This window comes from Hetaerina americana, unplaced genomic scaffold, assembly GCF_022747635.1.
Source record: "Hetaerina americana unplaced genomic scaffold, ioHetAmer1.1.p SCAF_14, whole genome shotgun sequence".
Taxonomy (NCBI): Eukaryota; Metazoa; Arthropoda; class Insecta; order Odonata; family Calopterygidae; genus Hetaerina; species Hetaerina americana.
The window spans coordinates 9,116,959-9,141,844 of record NW_027286514.1 but is presented as its reverse complement, the minus strand read 5'-3'; the positions used below and the strand labels follow the sequence as shown (position 1 = coordinate 9,141,844).

The following is a 24,886-nucleotide window of genomic DNA, read 5'->3' as shown; positions in this document are numbered from 1 at the left end:
AGCACTCAAGATACTGATGCTCTATTCCAGTAAATTTTCCTTCAAGTACCATTGCATGGGTAACCATGAATACCTTTGCAATTTCAGTCTGGAGTAGTCCCACTTAAATTCGCAAAAATAAACTAAGTATAAATGAGGGGTCAGGTAGTCTTAGGCAAGGCTAAGAAATGTATCAGTATTAACCCTCTTAGTGCGGCGGGCCGATATATCGGCTCTTGCATAGGCTATTGTTTAAATGGCTGTAACTTATGGTTTTTTCTTCAATAATTTTGATAGGTTGAATTCCATAGAATTACGTAATTAATTTTTTAATTTTTTATTAGCAATTTTAAATGCTTTTCAAAAAGTATAACTCTTACTATAATTTTTCGTTCAGTTTTGTACATGCCGGGAAGCTCAGCCTAATTGTTTGCTCGTTTTTTTTTTCTGAGTGGTCTTTCCACTATGAAAAGCCACTGAAAGGCTACTAATCTGTTTTCATCTGTAATCTCTTGAATGTGTTGTGGTGTCGTGGTGTTGATATATAGCTGCTTATTCAGACTTTGTTGAGACGATGGAAATGTGAACACTGCTTTGTAATCATTTTGGTTTCTCTTGCTGTCCATCCTATTTAATCAATTGCGCCCTGTGTAATGGATTACATTGTCAGCAGTTCTCTGTGAGTTAGAACTTGGTTTTTTTCTGCCCTTAGATTGTAAGCACATTGCCGCAGTCTCAAGGAAAGGGGAAAAGTCCCAATTTGACTCAGTGAGATCAGCCTTTTCAACAAAATCGAACTAGCAGAGACTGACAAAAAAATTTGCAATTCACTGGTTTTTCTTTATTTATTTATAATATTTTCTGCATGTCTTTTTGATTCTTTATTATATTTAAATATCATAGTATCATTGAAAAATGTTTTTAAAAAAATATTAGTTTTGTGTCTAAAAATCGAAATATAATTGCTAGAAAAATATTCTTCAAATTTATGATACTGTAGTAATTACATTTATTTTTCAGATAATGTAAATGTATTACATCATTATTAACTATAATATTATATTTTTAAATATGTATATGGATATCTAAAAAATTACCTTAATAATGTTTTTTTTTCTAAGGTGATACATTTTCTTAAATTACCCTTCGCACTTCTCACTAGTACCCCTGAAATCCCCGCCGCACTAAGAGGGTTAAGTTTCATTCATCTATATTTATTTAGCAACTTTATTGGGGCCAGATTGAGACTTCGACATTCCTTTTTCCACCTAACCCCTAAAAATTACATTGAAGACAATCACAAACACCCAAGCCCTAAGTGGAGGATAAACCACTTAGGTGGGAATCAAACCCACAACCTCTGTGTCGGAAGGCGATAAAATTACCCTAACACCACCAGGGCCGGCATATGTTGTGTCCATCCAAAACCTATCTAAAGCAACAGACAATCAAATTAAATAACTAAATAATTTTCATAAACTTAGATAATCTGATTTTTTGACATATTTTAAACCCTTCAATTCAATTATTGATTGCGCATTATGTAAATATATGAAGCAGTTTCGGAATGAGACCATCTTTAAAACTGAGATAATGAACTGTTACATCTTGACTATTTCAAACACAACGAAACCTCACATTTACAATACCTGATTTAAGTAATTTGTTTAGAGCACAGGCTACTCCCCACATTAATGAACACAATAAAAACTTCACATTTATACTCCTGAAACAAGGAATTAACATCAATTTGACTATCCCATGGAGATAACATGATTTTTACCTTATTTATTCAGGTTTCACTCATAACTTAAGTTTTATAATTATATTATAAACATTGGCTGATTGAAATTAGTTTCTGGAAAACTATGTATTTACTTTAGTTAATTTAGAAATTATTCATTGAGCTAGTTATCTGCTGGTGTGCTTTATGAACTGCTCAAAATGTTATGCTTTCATTTTTCAGGTGTGAATGTTTTCTTGATCATTTAAATACTATCTCAGCTCTTGAAATGACCCTATTCAAACATAATTTCACTTTATTGTTTATTGGCATTACTTTAAAATGGCAGAAAGAAAATAAAAACTTTGAAAATGAAACAAGAGGTAGAAATTCAGCATGAAGTATACCACAGTATTAAAAAGCTTACGGCATACTATATGAAGGTGCTGGCCTAATATCTTTACCATAGACACCCTCTATTTATTCTTTCTCTCTTAAATCTTTCCAGGTTCAATCAATAATTTTCTGGATGCATCTTTGCTTGCTTGAACAGATTTTTCCTTCTTACTTACTGAGAGTACTTTCATTTTCCACTAGAGCACACCAATTTCACCATTTCTTTGTCAACTTTCAATATTCACACACTAAGTCTTCCACCATTCTTCTTTGGCCCTATAGGTTTCCTGCCTCAGGTAATTGTTCTACTCATTGCACCATCTTCTAGCCATTTTCCCTTTTACATTCTTCCATTTCCTTCTCTCATCTCCCTAATCATCTTGTCTATAATCCATAGTTTTCTTTCCCTTTTCCTGTTTACTTTACAACATCAACCATACTATTCACCAACTATAATTCTGAGTGGCTTTTTAATTTCCAAACTTAAAAAAGTGGCTCAATGGAAAACGATTCATGTCGAAACAGGTTATTGTCAACATTACCGCCCATTTTGAGGACCTTCCAAAATCTTACTTTTTGGATGGCTTCAAAAGGCGGAGAAGGGCAGGGGAAAGAAGATTGACCGAGCAGGATATTACGATGAAAAAAAATCTTCCTGAATATTTTTTAAATTTTTTCCTACAAATGTCCCATGTACTGTTTGTGACTATGTATTCCTTTTTACTTTTGTTCTCATTTTTCTTCTATTAAAACAATCTCCCTATCCTCGGTCATAAATTTTTCCTCTGCCTCAAGGTAATCCTTCCTTTTCATCGCAGTTAATGAAGCTACATGCCACTTCCTCAGCTGTCTTCCCTAGTGTTCTAACTCTTTATCTCTAATTTATATCCCTGAGCTTTAATATACCACTCCTTATTGTTAGGATTTTATTCAGCTGTTTTCTTTGGCACCTAAAAGTTAAGTCAATCTCCCAGCCACAATTACCTTTCTCTTCAGGATCACTTTATGCTTTCCTCCACACTCAGCTCAATGTAGATATTACCTTCATTTATTTGACTACTCCTACTTAGACAAACTTCAAAAGCACTTTGACTGGCTGTCCAATACAGAATGCTGAGGGAAACTAAGAATAGAAAAAAATGCCATGGGTTCAAAATGCAGTTTTCTAAGTAAAAATTGACAATTATAATTTGTATATTTCATGGCATCAAGAAATCCATAGAACCCAGTCTGGGATAACTAGGTTCCCATTCTCTCGGCAATCAATTATTAATCATTATGCTTGAAATAGATTCAAATCAATCCACCACAACCAATTTCTAATTCAATTCATAGAGAATACATACATTTGAGATATTGATTGCATTACACTTTCAGACATGTTACAAAGGTAAAGTTTTTACGATGCTTGTGTCACCCTGAAAATAATAAAAAAATTTGAATCCCAATGGAGTGACCTTATTTCAATGCCAGAATAGTCTACACAGAAATACACTTAAAAAGCTCCTGCTCCAAACTTGCAGAAAATGTGAATCATGACAAGGCTTATCAGAAGCATCAACATGACATTTTTTTACAGTTCTCAATACTCTTTTATTATAATAATGGTAAACAAAACTAACATTTATAAAATATGTGGTAACAATAACACCTGTTCCCCTAAAGTTCTGTAAAGTTTGGTTTCCAGATAATTCAAATTTTCTAGGAAACCATGACTGAAGCATTACGTAGAAATAAAGGATGAAATTTATTTATGAGCATAAATATGCATTGAATTCATCAATACAATGTTCAATAATTAATGAAAATTCTATAATAAAGCATTCTGTGTAGCCTATGGAAAATGTTATGGAATTCAGGGAACCCATCATTTAGGCACATACCACCCATGTAATTCAGCATTATAGCCATTTAAAATTCTTGGTTGTGAAATTACTCTCTCTATCATTTCACACCACAACACAATCTCTGAGATGGTACATATTTGTTTTGTGCTGTCCATGATTATAACTGTTGTTTCTACATATTTTATCTCTTTTATACGAAAAGGTATCCAAATGTGAAAAGAATTATATTTTTCCACTTAATCATTTTAAAAACTTTCTTATGCAACAATAATATCATTTCTGTTTTTTACAATGAAAAACTTGCATTTCACTTGCAAGAATGTTCACTGCAGCAAAAGGTTTTTTTGAATAGAGGCATTAAATCATCATTCAAAAAATGTGCATTTCTTCGTGAACCATCGCTTAAGATGGACAATTGCCATTAAAAATAATGCTAACTCTCAGAGGGACAACATGGCATAGATGGCTGGGCTCTGCCAGAGCAAGATGCGACATCATTTTTGCCAAAATCGAAATTACCTAGCCTTCATAACTTTGTTTGGTGAATCATCTAGCAACCCATCTGGTCCTTTCTCAGGAGAAAGTGATTCTTTGACTTTTCCTTCACTCTCCTTGAGTTTTGAACTATCTAATAAAAAGAGGATGAAACCCTATATTTACTGTATTTCAAAGCTACTTTGATATAAGTTTCCCAGAAAATGGATGACTATAATCTTCCAAACCTGATAATATTCCCATTGACTATGTAATGGATTTAATGGAATCCATGTTTAGAAATGACTCTTATACATAAGCAGAAATTTGCACTGTGAAAGCTAATCGGTAACACTCATATCATTCTTCATGCTCTACACAGGAAATTTTGTTTCAGTTGATGAGAATAAATCGGTCTGAACCTCATTTTAAAAATAAATTTTTAATAGAAACAAGGTGGAGACATCTGATTTTTAAAATTAAAATGATATTTTGAGCAAATCCATAGACTCCTGGAAGGGAACCACATTTCCTAAAATGGTTCGGACAGTAGAGCCATCTGTTATATGATTAGTTTCATTGAAAATTGTATTTACCAACTTAAAAATGTTTTTACATCCAATGAAACACATACATGTGTTATGCATGATAGCAAATGAAACCACAGTAATCGACCCAAATGCTAGTTTGATAGATGAGGGCAGAACTGACTGTTAACACTCACAGCATGTGAAATCACACATTTTGGTAAGGGGGTCAATTCCTTTCCCTGTGCCAATTATCATCACAATTGTAACTGCAAAACCTCACATCACCATTAGACTTCTATTATCAAGAGGTGCCAAGGGGTCAACGGATTAACATCCCACCTGGAGGATGGTATACTCACTTAAAGTACTCTCCACAAAGCACATCAAGTAGTGATTGGGGTACCAATGAAAAAGACCTGCTGTCTCAAGGATTCAAACGCAGACCCTCTTAAGTGGGATGCCAGTACATTAGCCACAGCAACATCCCAATCCCCTTCAGTATCTCTAACATATCAAATCTCACCAAAGGAAGCTGTGATTTAGGGCTTTTAGCCTTGTTACTTACAATTCATTCTTAATCAACCCTATATTTTTAAAGATTGTTGGCAAGTTACTTGTTGGTTTGTTCACTAATTTAGAGAGAATATACCTGTGATCAAAATATAATAGATATTACAAAATAGAAACACTGAGCCAAAGGCCAAAGACAATTTTATTATTATTCATTCATGTTAAATTAGCATATGATGACATGAGAGAATGGAAATAAGTGACTACAACGGAGAGGGAAAGTTCGAGGGACAAGTGTACAGTAGACATCATGTATAGTACAATTGATAGCATCAGGCTTAACTAAGCAGATATTCATCTAGAATGAAAGAAGAATACTGGGTATTTTTCTTTTTTATTTGGTACAACTAGTTTGAGCCTATAGAGGTCATCCTCAGGTACAAACAATTTTTGGATATGGCGGAGGTATTTATATGCTTCCATGGGTTTGAGGGCGGAGGGTTCAGAGTTTTCAGAGGTGGTTTTTAGAGGTGGTAATTTAAGGAATGGAGTAGGAATACAATGGAATGAGCATACCCACAGAAGCCATTAGTGGTGGTGAGGTGGGGGAGGGACTTTTTCATCTGCTGAATAAAGACAGGAAGGTTTCCAGTTAAGAGCAGCTTTTCTAACTAAATATCATTCACGACAAGTCCAGTTCTCAGAATCTTTCCTATTTCGAACTTCTCCCATTAGTCCAGCTTCTTCCCTTTTCACAAGGGATGTAAAAACATCCCTTGAGACAGTGAGTCTCCTCCCACAGATATTTAGTGAAGTGGGATTGGATTGCTTGTCACAGTTTAGGAAACAGCATTTGTGTTATTCTGATCTGATTAACATTGACTTCTTCATTAGTCCAATGCATATTGCATTGCAGTCATTTCACTGTAATTCACACACTACAATTTTTTAGTATGTCAAATTGTCCATATTTACTTCTGTAATAAGTGAGTAAAAAAAGCTTCCTGACACTTAGCAGCCTACTACACTGGTAAGTCTAGTAAAAAGGGAATAATAGAGGAGTTAATGCTTACTCAGAAGGGAGACAGGTGCAAACAGCAAAATTAGGACAGATACTTATGGCTTGCCTGTGTCCTTCAAACTAACCGCATCTCCTCTTATATCCCCTCTCATGTAACTTCATCAGTCAATGGACATATGAATGGACTATTAACGAATACCCCGCGAGCCATTGAAAGGATATGTGACAGGGGATGTTAGGTCACCAGCCATTCTACATGGATTCCCTTTATTTCCTCATGCACCTAGCATCCCACAATCAAAAAAAAACCACATGGGAAGGGTATGACCGAACACCTATTATGCAACATGCCTACATATATTACGAGTATTATAGAGTTAGTAGCTATTCCTATGCCTACACAAAGAGGACCAGAAATTACATTAAGCCTACATTCATGGAGAGGCAAAGACCATGTCCAAGTGGATTCCTGAACCACTAATAGCTAAACCCTTCAGTTGTATTCAGATAGGGGAGAAGTAACCAGATTCCATCCTATTATCTCTCCTCTCACCCTCCCCTTCTTTAAACTTATTGAATTGAGGTTCACAACTGTCTTCCCTAGAAGTATCACGTCTTCCCTACAAGTAAGTATCACCTTCACTATTCCCCAAGGACTAGACTCACTTGCTCAGTAGGCTACATGAGTGGTGGCAAGCTTATCCTGAGCCGATTGTACATACATTTATTTTTATATTTACTGCTTATTTGTAGTACTTGCACTTCCTTCTTAACACCATTAAGTTCAATATTTAACCTGGAATATTTTCAACATAAAATTTTATACCAAATTCACTCTGCTCATACTGATTGAGCTGGTGACCTCAGACTACATCGGAAGTTGCCACAACCTGCCACATTGAAAGCTTTCAAGGTAAAATAAAAATGAACATGACAGCCCATCCACAATAGAAGTGATTCATCCAATACAAAATAAATCGACAAAAATCTATTTCACTAAAACTACAGCTTCAACTTTGATTAGGAATTTAGTTTTCTGCAAAGAATGATTTCACTGAAAATGCACTGCCAATTAAATGCAGTAGTTTTAGGTCTAGTATTCTTCTAGTTAAAAATTTAGGAAAGGATAATAAGTTTATACTTTTATAGAGGGAAAGGGCTTGTTCTCACCGGAGCTTACTTAAAACTTATATTACATTTCACTTACTTGGCATTGGATAGGCTTCCTACCGAAGAATCACCAACGGCAGTAGATGGTACAGCAGTTAGTTGTGGGCCTGCTGATATTACAGCTGAACTTTTACCATCACCTAAAAAGGGAATAAATAATTCAATAGAGTAGACCTAAATATTGTACTTAACCAGCAATCAAAATCAAATAGAAGCTGGAGTTCACGACAACTCATCTGGTGATAAAGCTCACTTTGGGGTGGTGGAGTGGAGGCAAAGGGAGAGCAAAAGAAAAGATATTGGTGGGGAACCCAAATACTTGTCATACACAGCAACCCTTTTCCCATACAAGTATTAGTGTTTGGGGGAGCCACCAGGAGACTCACTAACCTCCTGCTCTTTGTCACACATAAGTAACATGAAATGCACATGACCTGTTGGGCAGTTTGCAAAGAAAACTAAAAATGATAACAAATACACTGTATAGAAATTGCTTATAAAAGTAATAATTTTTTTGCAATGCTTATTAGATTTTAAGTTAATTTTATTCATTAAAATATCTCCAAGTATTTCAGACAAATTTAGTTTTTTTTCTCTATGTGAGAGGTACCTTTGGACAAGACCTTATGGCTTTGTTATTTGATGATATACTTCTTTCGGTTTCATTGAGGAAGAATTATTTTTTACCTATTTGAATATTTAAAATAGAAAATAAAGTACAATGAGGTAGTACTTATGGGAATGTCGTAATTCAGGGGTAGAGCATTGGAATATGGACCAGACGGTGCAGGTTTCATTCCCGGGCAAGCCTCCCTGGGCACCCTCAGCTTCAACCAAGCCGTGCGATTTTGCATGTACCAGATATTTCTGGGAAACCATAACTGGCACAGGGAAAGTAACTTGCCCCCCTTCCCCAATGGGCTTAGGTTTGGGTGAACTCTACTGACACTTCCCAAAACGACCTCTGGGCTGATTACTATGTTTATGGTTTTTACTGAAGTACATATAACTCAAACTAACACACTTCCACCAGAAGAAACTGAACATGAACTCAAAATTCTTTTGCATTCTGAGAAGCTTCAACAGCATCAATAGCAAGAGTGTAATTTTAAACAAACTTTATCCACAATAAAAATCCCAAATGGCTTCATTAATTATTAATTGGGCAGGGTTAACAAATTAGGGTCGGAAGTGGTATCATGGATATTAAGTTTAATTTGCATTGATTAATGAAATTAAAAATTCATAACCTAAAAAATAGCACAAAACACACTTATCACATTCTAATAAATCAACTACAGAGGCAAAAGAATCTGCCACATTAAAATATACATATGATATTTTAAATTAAATAAAACGGGACAAGAATGACTGAATGACTTAAAAATAAAAATGAAATGGGCATATATGGAGCTACGCATGATTCAAATCTCTCAGCACTTACCAAACCCATCACTATTATGAATACATTCATAAAAACTGATCTATAATTTATCAAAAGTCAATAAAAATTATATAAGCTAAATTAATAGCTGGCTGCATTAGAAATAAACAGCCAGTTTCCTTATCTTATTGCAGTGATTTGCATTTTAAAAATATGATTGACTAAGAACAGCTTTATTAAATAAAGCATACAATGTATCTCTCCACTGTCCTAGGACAGTGGTAAGATACATTGTATTCTTCATTTAATAAACATGAATTTCCACAAATATAAGCCGGGAACAATTGATGAACAGCTTTGCTTGTTCATGATAAATTCAGCGGTTGAAGTAGTTGAAAATATTAATATTGCGGGATGAGGCTTCATGAGTGTTACTTAGATAACCATCAATGATTATTGTTGAAGATTATTGCTAACCTTAACCAGTGAAAGGAGGTGGTATCAACAAATATTTTTCTCCATAGTCGACCATGGAATTATGGAATTTGTACGTTCGCGCTCGAAGCAACAAATACTGTCACGTAAAGAAGGTATCAGCTTTAGACTGTCTAAGTGGTTCTCGTAAAATGGATTACGGTTATTCTGTCACTTGTTTGTATAGGATATGCACTGACATCGCCATATCTTGCTCTTTGCGCCCTTTATACGATATGTTGGGTAGTGGTTTTAACAACCAATCATACCTGGGTGTGATCCATAGCCATAGGAGGGCGGCGGAATGTTGAAAGGTGCAACCATTGGAGGTGGCAACCTAATATCACCAGGAGGAACAGGCGGCATCCCATAGCCTCCCATTCCGTGAGGAGCTCCATGAGGTGGCACGTGTGGCGGTGGTAAACCATATGGCACAGGAGGACCCCCTGGTTGAGGAGGTCCTCCAGGTGGATGCACAGGAGGGGGCATAAATCTTAATTCACGGCTAACCTAGCATATATAAATATTTAATATTAATATACTATTCAAAAAGCAACTATTAGACATATATCCTACACATAAAACACTGTTTAACTATCTTCTAAACTCAACCTACTAGAAAGGTTTTTCGAATTTAATGATCACAAAGTCAAACCCCAAACCCCTCTCAACAGAACATATTTTTCTGTAGATTAGTCCCGGTGGGAAAAATAACTGCCACCTCTATCTTCCTCACCCACAGCTACTTCTTCATAATTTGAGAGCAGCTAAGTACTGTTTCTAATCAGTAATAGGCATTCATATCTTATTTTCTTCGATCTAAGGCTATCATTTACTCTGCGCGCACAACAGTTAAGTACATCACTTACCCAGTGCTAACAAATATTCTAGATCACAAACAACCTGCAGACGACTTTTCACGATTTCCTAAATCTTTATTACTTAGCACTCACACCGCAGATATAAACAAAATTCAGAAAACGCCGCAAGACTCCATATCTATCGAATGCTTCGATGTATCGAAACTTATATCTAAGCGATTTAAGCTGGCAGTTTTTCTATCGTTTTTGATAACAATTAAAATATATGTATTAATTTCAATCATTATTAATCACTAATTTTTTTTTATTTTTATTTCTGCTGTATGTTGATTTTTCTCCTTAACTTTCATCAATATCTAAAGCTATGAACAAAAGCTCAAAATATCGCACGATTTGGAGAGAGTTGGCGCTTTAATTCAATTTAATAATAGGCGCATTAAATGACCCTGAAATAATTTTACTCGATGAATATTTATTTCATTTTTGTATGATCCTATGATTCTTTACCATATTTATTAGCTGAAACAATCGTATCTATGGCCCTTATGTTACTGTGTACATTGTAGGCTGGATGAATAAGAGAAAAGTCGCCATAAGATATGATTGATCTGACTACGGGCAATAGAAAGAAAGGTAGAGTCCAATTTAATATGCCTGTGCGCCCAAGAGGTTTATTTGCATCGAATTCATACCATACGTTACCTCCGGATAAGAATTTTAAGGTTCGCAAATGTATAATGTAGAAATTGGTGAAATTAGTCCGTTGGTGAATTCATTAATCTTTCATTTGAATTTAGACTGCCTTTTGTGGTAAAAATAAACAATATTAAAAACCATGCACATTATGATTCATTTTAGAGACGTGGAGAATTCTCAAACTATTATGACAATCCACCCATAGAGCAGTGGAATGGCATCTTAGCTCACCCAAGTGCATCCACAGCTTCTTTAATTTCAGCAAACATTCCACTTTGGCGAAAACCTAGAAGTCAAAGCTCGCACAAATTACAACAATTGCCATATTATTCTTCAGAAGAAACAATTGGCTATCCGGTAGGAACACCTTCATATCTATATTCTATAATAATAATGTCTTTGTTGATAAATTATTCAGTTACGTTAACCTCATAGTTCATCACAAGAAACACCCCATTTAGGAGTATTCAAAAAGAGATCCGTGGTGATTCATATCATCTTGTCATGAGAAAAATCTTGGGGCCGCTCATGTCGAATCAATGAGAGTGTGTGTAGACATTCTAATGTCTTTCAATCCATATTTTTTATCATTACTTAATTGGCATATTTTTAGAAGTGTCTATGTTTAATTCCAACTGCTCATAAGGTCAGGAGCTGAATGGAGTCAATATTATTTTCTACCCCTATGTTTCTGTTACTAAGATGATAGTGGGTTCAATATGCAACAGGAAATATAAAATATATTATGCACAACTAAAATACTACATAACTGTAGCAAAAATATTCATTCAAAGATTCCAGCACTTCCCACCGTAGTGAAATTATCTCCATCACCTGATAGGCTCTACATTTGATGATCTTTGGTCATATTAGTTTTAAATGTATCCAAAGTTAGTTTCAATATTGTCATTATTCTCAGACATACTTATTATTATTATTACTTTTTATTTTCCCAGAGATCACAATACAAAAATACCAGGTAGGTGGTGAATGTACATGATATAAGGCACGTCAAAAAGGAGCAAGGCACAGGTTCAATTAAGATACATAAAAGAAATGATGCTCATAGTTAAATAAATGTTTGGCACAAACCTATGAACATTGGCTGTAACATGCACATGCAACATCCAATTCAGAAAAATCATTGATCTCCAACATGAATCAGAAAATGACCATTGCTAGAAACTAAAAGTATGAACTTACTGGTCGGGAATATTGTTGAGATATTCGTCAACCGAGTAGAAAATATTGTGCTGTAGATATCTTTTTAATTTGTGCTTGAGTGTGGCAGTTCCCGTTGTATCCTTGATACTTTTGGGTAGTTTGTTATATACTCTGACGCCCATTTCATGGGTCCTAATTTCAATGCTTTAGTTCCATTCCTTCCTCTGGTGTAATGATTATAATAGGTAGAGTTAAGAGAATAGTTGCCAATGTTATTTTTTACATATAGAATTAAGAACATAATGTAGATGCACAGGAGTGGTAGCAAATTTAATTCATGGAAAATAGGTCTTGATGGAGCATTGTGAGGTTTCCTGGTGATGATTCTAATAGCTTTCTTTTGCATTTTAAAGATGGTTTGAGAAATAACAGCTGATCCATAATATTATACTGTAGGTTGTATTTGAATTAATTTCCCCAGAGTATAAATTAAGTAGTACAGTTTTACTTGTAGTTTCATACAGGTGTCTTAATAAGTAGCAAGTTGAACTGAGCTTGTATTGAAGGGCTTTTACATGAGTATCCTAAGAAATATTTGCACATAGAGATATACCTAGAAATTTGCATTCGGTCGCATGCTCAATTGATTGGTCACTGATTTTTACCAGCAGATCATCTGACACGTTCTTATTGCGTGTAAAGTATACTATTTTACTTTTATTTCCATTTAAGTCTAGAAGGTTAATTGACTGTTTTAGCCGTTACTCTGTGGAATTTTTCCATCGTATAGAAAGAAAGAAAACACAGCAATTCCACATTTACACTTTATTTAGACGACCATGGTTTCACCACTGCGTGGCATCTTCAGGTGAAGGCATACATAGTAGAGGGTGGGTATATATACACAGTCAGGGAGGGGGGGTGGATTGGGGAGAACGGAGGAGGGAGGGGGGGGAGGAGTCTGGGTAATGGGTATGAGTGGGAGAAGTCTTAGGCCACTCAGCGGGGGTTTGAAGGCTTTGCGAGGTTAGAGGGGAATGGTTTGGTAATGGGAGGCATTAGAGAGGGGAACGGGAAGGGTACAAAATCTCATTGACCAGGTGGGTTTCTTTAGAATTCTTGCAGGTGATTATTTCCAACTCTTCCAGTGCATCTAACCTTGGACCTTTTTTCTCTATGTGTAAGATGTTGGGGATAAATTTACTGTGGTGTTTGTGTGTTAGTAGATGATTTGCGAATTGGGATGTATGTTTGTTGTTTGTGAAGCAAGCTAAGTGTTCTTTGGTTCTGATGTTGAATGTTCTCCCAGTCTGTCCAATATATATTGCGTTACAGTCATCGCAGCGGAGCTCATAAACTCCGCTTTGTTCCATTTTGTCTATTTTGTCTTTGTTGGATCCCAGGATGTCTTTTAGTGTCTGTCTGTTGTAGAAGGCGGCTTTGATTTTTTCCTGGAGAAGTAATCTTTGGATTTTGTGTGATATATTCCCAAGGAAAGGTAGTCTCCGCCACTTGGATCCGTCTTCCTTCTCGTCCCAAGGAAACCCCAAGGAAACGAGAAGGAAGATGGATCCAAGTGGCGGAGACTACCTTTCCTTGGGAATATATCACACAAAATCCAAAGATTACTTCTCCGGGAAAAAATCAAAGCCGCCTTCTACAACAGACAGACACTAAAAGACATCCTGGGATCCAACAAAGACAAAATAGACAAAATGGAACAAAGCGGAGTTTATGAGCTCCGCTGCGATGACTGTAACGCAATATATATTGGACAGACTGGGAGAACATTCAACATCAGAACCAAAGAACACTTAGCTTGCTTCACAAACAACAAACATACATCCCAATTCGCAAATCATCTACTAACACACAAACACCACAGTAAATTTATCCCCAACATCTTACACATAGAGAAAAAAGGTCCAAGGTTAGATGCACTGGAAGAGTTGGAAATAATCACCCGCAAGAATTCTAAAGAAACCCACCTGGTCAATGAGATTTTGTACCCTTCCCGTTCCCCTCTCTTATGCCTCCCATTACCAAACCATTCCCCTCTAACCTCGCAAAGCCTTCAAACCCCAGCTGAGTGGCCTAAGACTTCTCCCACTCATACCTATTACCCAGACTCCTCCCCCCCCTCCCTCCTCCGTTCTCCCCAATCCACCCCCCCTCCCTGACTGTGTATATATACCCACCCTCTACTATGTATGCCTTCACCTGAAGATACCACGCAGTGGTGAAACCATGGTCGTCTAAATAAAGTGTAAATGTGGAATTGCTGTGTTTTCTTTCTTTCTATACGATAGTCTAGAAGGTTGTCAGTGCACCACTTGTTTGTTGCAAGTGTGACAGACTTTGATTTTTCCACAAGGCTGGGATGTTTGTATTGATATTATTACATTAGTGTAATCAGCATACAACACTGGTATTATTCCATCATTATTCGGTAAGCAGTTGGGTAGGTCATTGATGTATATCAGAAAGAGGAGTAGCCCAAGGGTTGAGCCTTGTGGAACACCTTTGTCAACTTGGTATGCTTCAGATGAATATTTTGACCCATCAACTGATAACACTACTTTCTGAGTACGATTGTGAATATAGGACTTCATCCATTTCACTCAGTCGCCTTCAATTTTGGCTCCTGAAGTACACATTTCACATCTCAAAAATGAATTTCATCTCCTAAATAGATGTTTTTCTGAGCATTAGATGCCAAAAACTAGGCAAAATGTTATCAGAAGCCAAAGAGCATGCGAATTGTGTAAAATGAATATAGTTTATTTCTTAAAAATCTTTGGATTCTCTCTCTTTCGATAATAAGTGGACTATATTTGTAATTAATGTGGTAACAACAATTTGAAACTAAATGGATTCAAAATCAGAACTAAACCCTAGAACTATTATTCAATCAATGCATCATGCAGAATAATTGCAAATTATTTCTTTCCGATATTCCATTAACAATAATAATGCTTCATTCAGTATGGTTTCATTATGAAACAAACAAAAAACGTACATCAATTTATACATTCCATGAAAAATGGCTATTTACATCACAAAGGGATACTTAAAAAATAACTTTTTAGACTTTCCTCTTTCATAATGCACAAAATTCATCCATAGAGCACAAAGTTTTAGCAAGCAGGTATGCTTTAAGATTAGACTTGGAAGTATATGAAGGAGATGCTTTCAAATCTGGGAGAAGCAGGTTAAAAAACTTGGCTCATTTGGGGTAAAAATAATAATGCATATATTTGCTTCGAGATTCGGTGCATATTCATATATACAAAATAACAGAAGACGTCAGACAAACTTCACAATTGTAGAAAAAATACAAGATATATATATTATTGCTATAAGGTAATCTACTGGTAAAGGTAGGTTTTTGGATGGACACAACCACCAAATAAATATTTTGTGACTCCTAACTAAACACACAATCCATCCACCTACTCTACATCAGGTCCCTCTTCATCTCTAAGTACTTCCTTCATCCCATCCAACATCCCTATCCTGTTCGTTCCCTTTCCTCATTTGCCTAACATTATCCCCTCTATTACAGTTTCAACATCCCACTACCCATCAATATGCCTTTCATCCATTTTTCCTACCTCCATAGGATTTCTCCCAACAAACCCCTCTCCTCGCCCACCATATCAAGTACTTCCTCATTTGTTTTCCTTTCAGTCCATTTCACCTTCTCCATTCTTCTCAACACCGATATTTCAAAAGCCTCCAATCTTCGTCTATCCTCCGACTTTAATGACCATGTTTCAACAACGTACATAGCTATGCTACATATCAAAGTTTTTCTGAGTCTTCTCTTAATATCCTTAGTCAACATTCCTGTCATCAACTCCTTCCTCCTTGTGAAAGCCTCTTTGCCTAGCACAATTCTTCTCCGTACGTCCCTACTGCTTGACCATGTTGGTCCACAACACTTCCGAGGTACTTAAACTGTTTTACCTGCTCTAGTTTTTGCCCTTCTATTTTAAGGTTTAACTTAGCCATTTTCTTTCTGGAAAATTGCATAACCTTTGTTTCTTTTATGTTGATTCTCATCCCATATCCGTCGCACAGAATTTCCAATTCACTCAGCAATGCTTGCAACCCCTTGGCTGACTGCCAAACTAAAGCTTGGTCATCAGCAAACCTTACTGATTTTACGAATTCCCTGCCTCCTTTCATTCCTACCTCCAGTTCTTCCCATGCCACTTAATTTATTTCCCACAACTTTAGCTGCATGGGATATCAAACTTATTTTCCTGTAGTCCTCACATGATGTAGCCATAACCTTTTTTGGAATAGGAACTAACACTGATCTTAAAAAATCTTCCAGCAAGATTCCTTCTTCATAGATACTACGAATCAGTCCATATAGAGTCTTCCTCTCACATTTTCCTAAACATTTCAGAAGTTCCACAGGAATGTTATCTACCCCCATGGCTTTATTTAGTTTCATCTCCCTTAACGCCCTTTCTATCTCATCAAGTATGTCTGGACCTAAGCTATCGTCCTCTACACCATGTTTCTTTTCTATGTCTAACCTTGTTGGCCTAAGTTCTTCATCATACAGTTCTTCTATATATTCCATCTTCCTTGGATATTTTCTGTATAAACTATTATCTTACCTCTAACTGTTAGCACAAATCTTCCCTTCTTATTTCCCGATAGTGATTTAACGTTGCTGTATAGCTCACCAACTTTACCCTTCCTCTGTAAAATTTCCATATGAAATTCACACATCAGGGTAGGTGGGGCCAGTTCCTATCTCTGTGCCGGTTATGGTTTCCCAGGAAGATCTGGAACCTGAAAAATCACATAGGTGGAGCTGCAGGTGCACACAGACACACCCACACATACCAATTTTCTGCTATATTCACATATTATTTGGTTATGTCAGAATGTATGAGCAGGGACAATTCCAGAAATTCATTTACAAAATAGAACATATTATTTTTTAGTTGGCTGCACAGCTTTTTCTTGAACATAGATGCTTTTGTTTCATTTTTGATTTCATGGGGAAGTTTATTGAATAACCTTAAACCCATTGCTCTGGACCCATGAGCAGTATTGTGTGTTCTGAAAAATGCCTGGTGAAGGCCATTGCAGGGCCTTTTATATTGACTAAGGTAATCTTGGTTGGCCCTTTACTAAGAAATATTACCCTTTGTATGCAAGATGACATTAAATATTTATAGGTAGGATACTGGCAATAAACTAAGTTATTGGAAGAGAGGTTTACATGGTGTATCACAAGGGGCATTACTCATAGTACGTATCATTAAATCCCCTTTTGTTGTTTGAAGATTATATCCACATGGGGAAAGGAACCCCAAAAAGGATACTAAAAGTAACACAAGAATAAAATTCACCATAATAAATTGATAGAGGGACCTCTAAATTTACAGAATGTCTAATATTGGTTATAAGGAAAGATAGGGAACTTAGGTTTCTCAGTTATTTAAAACTGTGTTCCTCCCAACACCAGGGTTTTGTACTTGGCCTTTAGGGCCAGGCACAGAACCCTGGGGAACACCCAGTGTTACTTCTCTTCTAGGAGAAACAAATTTGGAGCAATATCTTTAGAGCTTCATGTGGTGATGGCGTTCACCTAGAAATGATTCAATTCATTTGTAGGATGTGCCTCTTATACCATAAAGTTTCAGTTTATACAAGAGTAGCTGATGATTCACTCGGTCAAAAGCTTTAGTGAAATCAACATATAATCCTTAAGTTTCAGCTCTATTATCCAAACCTAAAAGTATTTTATTCACCATGTGATATGTGGCTATTGTAGTGAGCCTTGTTTTTTTAAATCCATGTTGAGATGTGGAAAATAGGCTATGTGTTTTAAGATATGATCCTAGATGACAATAGAACAGAAAACTATTTCAAATATTTCCCCCCACTGGTTCAACAGGGATACTAGTCTATTAGAAATCATGGCCATTTTTCAACTTTGCATTTGTATATTGGCAATACTTTGGTTGATTTAAGGCAGTTTGGGAAAATTCCAGTTTTTAGGGATTCATCAATTAAGATTATTGGCTAATCTTTAATTATATTAAAATGACCTTTTAATGACTATCACTGGGATGCCATCTAATCAAGAACAGAATTTATTGATAATGTTGGTTAGTTCCATAGCTGAACAGGGTAATAGAATAATGCATTATGTGTGTTAAGAATACGAGAATAATTAGCTGAATTGACTAAAACTGTTGGATTTTGATGGGATAGGTAGAAATCATTCAGAATGGAGGCCATTTTAGAGTGATCTGAAATAGAATTTCCAGTACAGTCATGCAGTTGAAGATCTGTTGTAAATCATACTTGGTGTAACATACCCTTGGATTCATCAACAATTTTCCACATCTCTCTAGATTTATTGCCCACACTGGTAAGCCTATGGTCTACTCCTCCTCACCCCTCAAATCAGACAATCTTACCTCAATGTGCATGCCAAGCTTAGTACGTGTATCATTATGATGGATATTTAGGTTGTTTGTGTATAATGCATGTTTTCCTTAATAAATAAAATTAGATTGTATAAATAAAGAGCAACCAGCGGTATGATTTGCTGCTTATGAAAATAAGTCCTGCAGAAGTGTGAGTCCAAGATTCAGTCTGCTGTGGCATTTCTGGGAGTGCATTTTCATCACACAGACAGGTAGTCAATCTATCTTGAGCACTTTCAGCATGCTTCTAATTAGCTTTTTTGAATGTCTGAATAGTAAATAAATGTATTTGGTGTAGATTAAAAATATTTGCACTGAGTCATCAAAAGGAAACAAAGCAGAAAGAACGACAGCACAAATAATCGATGGAAAGACAAAATCAAAATTATTGCATGGTGTTAAAATCCATGAAGGAAAATAAATCAGTTTTTTGAAAATAAGTGTCACTTCTAAATTAAATTTGTTTTTCTTGCATTTAATTGCACATATGAGTTTATTATATAGGTTAAATCCTTGGTGTAACATATCATTGAGAATATTTGAGGTGTTGTGGCTGTTAAGACAAATTCATTCATTTGTTAGATTGTAACTACGAGTCTTGACTTTTTTCAAAAGTGTTATGGTATTAATTATGAACACCACAGTTTCCATTATGTAAAGCCATTGGACTGGAAAATGTTGAATTTTGCATAATTTGGTTTAGAGAGCTCTTAATGGGAAATACTTCATTATGCCTATAATTCAGTATGTATATTAGTTTGTTTGAAACTTTTTAATATAGAGTCCAGGACAATCAGGATACAACAAATCTCTCTTTAGCCACAGCCCCATGGACTTGGAGGTAGGACTTAACTTTTATGGTAAACTTCCTCCATTACGTTTGCACAATCATTTAAACCAAGAAAATTTGCCACCACCTTTATATTAGACTGATGAAAATTCTACCTAATTGTATTTAACAATGTAGTGTTCAACAAAATGTCTTGTTGCCAACACTCACTCCGTTCCGGATTCATTCCCATACAGTTGAAGAGCTATGTACTATCCTAGCATGCCCAGTGTATCAAACATTAAATCAATTATGATGATTATATTCAAATAAAATCCAAGAAAAACAAATGTTGGTCGAATGAAATCAAATGTGCACAATTTTGTATGCTATTATAGGAAAGGCAGCTATGGATAACAATGGTAAAAAGAAAAAATATTGCATTGTATTTTTATTTAGACATGATTATCCAGTGATATATGACATGGGGGATTTCATACATGACCCTAAGATCAGAAAGCAACTGACCTCACCGTGAAGTCTGGCTTCTCAAATTTAACCCAGTTCAATGGCACCAACTCTAGATCCACATTACTTAAGTACTGCACTAAGCTTGAACATGGCTGATACTAGGATGTAGCTGTTGTAAACACACATTTTATATATATTCATGATGTAGGTCAATGATAGTGTTAAAGACAATTTTTGCCCTTTTCTGAACATATTCTGTATTTTCCAAAGTAATTAAATCAGTAATTTTGCCCAGAAAATTTCTGTGCCACCTTGTTTATGCACACAATGTAAGCACATTGTTTGACAGATGTTAACCTTGCTCAAAATCAATTTTCGGCATGATTTTCTTTAGCTTTATAATGTAATTATTGACTTCAGAAGAACTGATAGTGGAGCAACACTCCATCTTGGCATTCAGGGATGGTTGCCAGGTTACTCCACTCCTTATCAGGACAAATACTGCATGGCAATAGCATTTTCTTTCCCTTTTTCCTCTATCCATCTCTATGAGTGTGAGTGAGTATTTGTGGCTACAGTCCTGGACCATAGGGCAGGCACAATATGATGACAAAGAAATAGTTTCACTTAATAATTAACTTTATCATTGCTTAAAAAGTATCAAAATTTTACTTTGCAGGAAAGCTGGCAAGAACGTGATGAACAGGGATGGATTGGATCTTCATTGCCAAGTGCACTTCCAGCAAGTAATTTAGGTTTGCCAGTTGGAGTTCTTTGTGCATCAGGAGGAATTTTATCTCTTGCTCTAAGTGAAACCATGCGTTTAGATATGACCATTGAGCGTTCCATTCGAATAATTAATCATCAGGTAAAGGTTTATTAATTCTTTAGGTTTTAAATTCAACTTTAATCACTTCATTGGGAAAATACAAAACAAATTGCAGCCACATCTTTTATGAAACTTTCCATAAGTTACAAATAAAATAGCTATAGATTTGATGGAAATCATCAAGAGAAACAAAAAAAGGAAATTTGGTAAAAAAGGGGCTTTGGTGTTCTCTTTCTGGATTAGTGATAGCATGGTAATATATGAGACTGCTTAGTAAGAAGATTAGTTGCCATTCCTTTATTCAATCAATGCTTAATTAATATTATGTTTTTACATTCATATGTACTTATTTTCACTAATCATTTATCAGCTTTTTTAAATTTCCAGGCTTAAGTAGTCATAGACAATGTAAATTTAGGGTCTATTACATGCAAAAAGCGACAGCAGTTGCATTCTGAAACCCATTTCACAAGTATTTTTAAAAAAAGTAGCCTCAAGGACATAAGAAGAGAGAAAATATGACAAAATATTTATAGGAACTATTTACAACATACAAGACACACAAGTTTTGAGATTGACATGAAATAATTTTCTGGGTTGGGGTATCTTCTCACTAAAATTGCAAAAATAAATTTATAAAGGCATTTTCCTTTTTCAGAGCAACATAATCTTGGCAATCAGCGGTTCTGGCTCAGCGTCTGCACTACGACATCCAAATGGATGTATGTATCAATATGGAAGTCGTGCCGAAATACTTGCCCATGATCCACTAGGAAATCATAGGTAATGCAGCATTTAATCCTAAAGTTTTATAACTGTCAATTACAGAATTTCATAAATATATTGACAAATTGTTTTAAAGTAGGGTAAATAGTAATGAATATTAAAAGCATTAATGCTAAGCTGTTTTTATTAAACATTTCACCCTTTATTTACACCACGTTCACTTGAGCTCTCACTTACTAATGTGGAAAATTGTAAATTATTCCTAAGGTTGCTAATCTTAGACTGCTTTATATGTTATGCCCAATTCTATTTCAAAGGACTAAGTTCTCTTGTGACTTCAACCTGGAGAACCTGCAATTTTTTAACAGTCTCCCACAATCTGATAAAATTTCCTCGAGCTCTTCCCTTTCTCCTGAATATATTGATTAAAAGGTAGCACTGAAATACCTCACTGTTCACTACCCTGTACTTATTGTTGTCACTGAGAACAAATATAGGGAAGGGGGAAAGTGGGGGATCACCAAGGATATTTGTTTAACTACTTCTACTGACTTGAATAGACAGCCATTCATAGATATTTTTCAATCCTTTTATTTACACAGACATGTTCATTAGAAGTCTTAAAAAACCCAAGCTAACTCGAACCAAATCATAGATAGTTGGACTCACATTTCATTGGCTAACATTACCAAAACTATAATTATTCCACTCCGTTAAAAGTTACTGTTGCGGCATCTCCCGCAGTTTCTTTGGAACTATAATTATTATTTGGTAGTCAACTGTTTACGGTAGGTTTTGGATTGGCATAAGCTTAAAACCCCACATTTCTTTACATTGCCCAAGACCTCACCTGACAACAAATTAAAATAAACCCTTCTATCATGCATATATTCTATCTCCCTTCATTTTATCCTCTTTCCTCGCCAGGCCATCACAGTCCTCAACATTCCATCGCCAATCAAAATGCTCTGCACAGCCACCTTTCCTGCATCCTTCGGAATTCTCCCAACAATGCACTCTCCTCCCCTTCCATGCCTAGTGACTCGTTTTTTTCATTTTGGTTCATTTTTACCTTTTCTTTCCTTCTCTGAACTGTCACGAAAGCCTCTAATCCATGCCAATCATCTGGCTACTAACAATATATGCAGCCGCAAGCTGTCCATTTTACCACATTTGGTCTGAGCACTCGCACAAAACATGTTTAATAATACATTATTGGTACAAAAACATTTCTGGCCTCTCATTTTGAAATTTATTTGTAAATTGCTTTCCTGGACATATTGCACCACCACTATTGTGATGATAATCCTATTTTATTCCAAACATACATTTATTCTTTCACTGCTTTTCCCTATGGGGTAATTCCTGCTTTACCTTAGTTTTTTGTCTACTTTGCTGTACTGCACCTCAGTAGAAGATTGTACATTATCACTTAGGTTTATATCCTTGAGAGTTATATTTCCAGGTCAACTATGGGTCAATCCCAGGATTGGCAGATCAGGGTATATCTGGACATGCGACAGCATACATTATGTGAGGAGACAAATGAACCCATGGATCTGATGATTAATTCTATCCTAAAGATGATTAACACTATCTTATTGAAAGTTGTCAGCAGTCATTACTAGACCTGTTGACAACAATTTGACATCTAAAACCTTCTTCACAGAAGTATATGTACTCAGTACAGAAGCTGCCTGATGACATTCAATCCAGTTTATGTACTGTCGTCGGAAAGTGGTTCTCAAAGGGCTGTATGATCAGAAATTACATCATTTGGGGTAATAACCAAATGTAACCCTTTAGAATATTAGTTCCCAAGAAGTTTCTTGAACAGCCATGCATGCAGGTTGAGGAGATAGCTGAACACAAAGATACTTCCTCAATAGCCTGATTTCTCAGTCAGCCAGCCCCAGGTTTCACAATTGTTGGGTGTGGGTGTTATATTTAGTTCAGAAAATAAGATCTGTAGATACATAAGTAGTTAGATTTAAATTCTTCTCCTTAGGCCATATCTTGACAATGATTAATGGACCTTTGGCTTACATTGAATCTCTACCCAATTGAAATAGTTTGGTTCAATGTTGATTGGATCATGGTTCATTTATTATACAACAATTCCTATCCTATCAATATTCTTGATTTAAGTAAATGTTTCCAGCTAGAATGAAATCCAAAGAAAATGGAGTGAACAGAAAATAACTTGCATTATCATTTTTTATATAGGTATGCCAAGATGTGGTATAAAGGTGTGAGCTTCACATGCGAAAGATGTGCACTGGTTTATTTGGTTGATTCAGCTGGAACGCGAACCACAACAGATACCTTTTCAAACCTGAGCTGTGTTGACTTCTCTTTGCCAGTTTTCTATGATGCAACTGAGAGAGGATCTCATTCTCGTCAAGCTGCTATGGCAGCACTTCAAGATTCTCACTACTGGGTGTCAGATGATGGAGTTCAAAATTGGGTTGTCTGCAATGTCCGCATATCTCTAACACCAGATGGATTAGTCAGGTAATTAAAAATATGATTAACCTCTTAAAAGCACCTTTACGGGTGACTAACTACATAAAACTATAAGTATTTTCTTATCCATAAAAGTAAATCAGCTACAATCATAAATTTAGGTGTAAGTTTTCCATGCAGCCATACACACAGACATATATGAACCATGCATGCATACACACTGCATATATGAACCATGAATGCAGTAATCAACCTGGTTGGTTCGATGGGAGACAGTAGAGTTCATCCAGTACTATGCATGACATCATGTGAAATTCACCCATTAGGGTAGGGGGGCCAGTTCATTTCCTGGTGCCAGATATGTTTTCTCAGGAAGATGTAATACCCAAAAAATCATAGTTTGGGTGGAGCTGAGGGTGCCCAGAGAGGCTTGCCTGGGAATTGAACCCTGCCCCTTCAGTCAGTAGTCAAACACTACCCCTGGACTACCACATCCCATATATATGTGTATATATTTATTTATTTGATGTCCTAGTACTTACCTAATGGCACCATTAATTTTTTTTAACAGGGTTGCCCGTAACAGCAATAAATACCAACTGAAAGCTTCAGAAACAAGTGGAACAGCTTCACTCACAACACCATATCTCCATTGTACTGCTTCACTAGGAAAAACCTCTCATCTCTTTGTGAGACGTGGAGAAAGAAGAATGCATTTCGATGGAGCAACTTTCATTGTGAGGAATGCAGGTCACTCTGCAGGTTTTGATGACAAAAATCAACTTAAAGTATACTGACAGTGTACAGGATGGTATTTATGAAAGTAGCACTGGAGAAATCAGCAAATATAGTAGCTGACAACAGTAATATTCTAAAGGAATTAAATCACTATTTATATGTAAAGTTAAGCCTAAGAGACAATAATTTACTCAGTAAACCATTACCTATCAAGTGAAGTGACATTAATAAAAA

The 24,886-nt window shown here is 35.8% G+C and overlaps 2 protein-coding genes across 2 annotated transcripts in view; one reads left to right on the top strand and one right to left on the bottom strand.

Annotated features, from left to right (window-relative positions):
- Positions 1–10,480, bottom strand: part of Prp40 (pre-mRNA processing factor 40) — a 68,644-nt gene extending 58,164 nt beyond the window's left edge. Inside the window, exons 1-3 of the mRNA XM_071583480.1 lie at positions 10,378–10,480; positions 9,778–10,018; positions 7,688–7,790 (exon numbers count right to left, since the gene is read on the bottom strand). Coding sequence (XP_071439581.1) covers positions 7,688–7,790; positions 9,778–9,997 — 323 coding nt within the window. The 5' untranslated portion in view covers positions 9,998–10,018; positions 10,378–10,480. The remainder of the gene's footprint in view (positions 1–7,687; positions 7,791–9,777; positions 10,019–10,377) is intronic.
- Positions 10,481–20,441: 9,961 nt separating this feature from the next.
- On the top strand, positions 20,442–24,711 carry fest (wurstfest). The gene is made up of 5 exons (XM_071583588.1): positions 20,442–20,447; positions 20,573–20,761; positions 21,381–21,505; positions 23,675–23,962; positions 24,486–24,711. The coding sequence occupies exons 1-5, from the start codon at positions 20,442–20,444 to the stop codon at positions 24,709–24,711; spliced, it is 834 nt and encodes a 277-aa protein (XP_071439689.1).
- Positions 24,712–24,886: the final 175 nt, after the last annotated feature.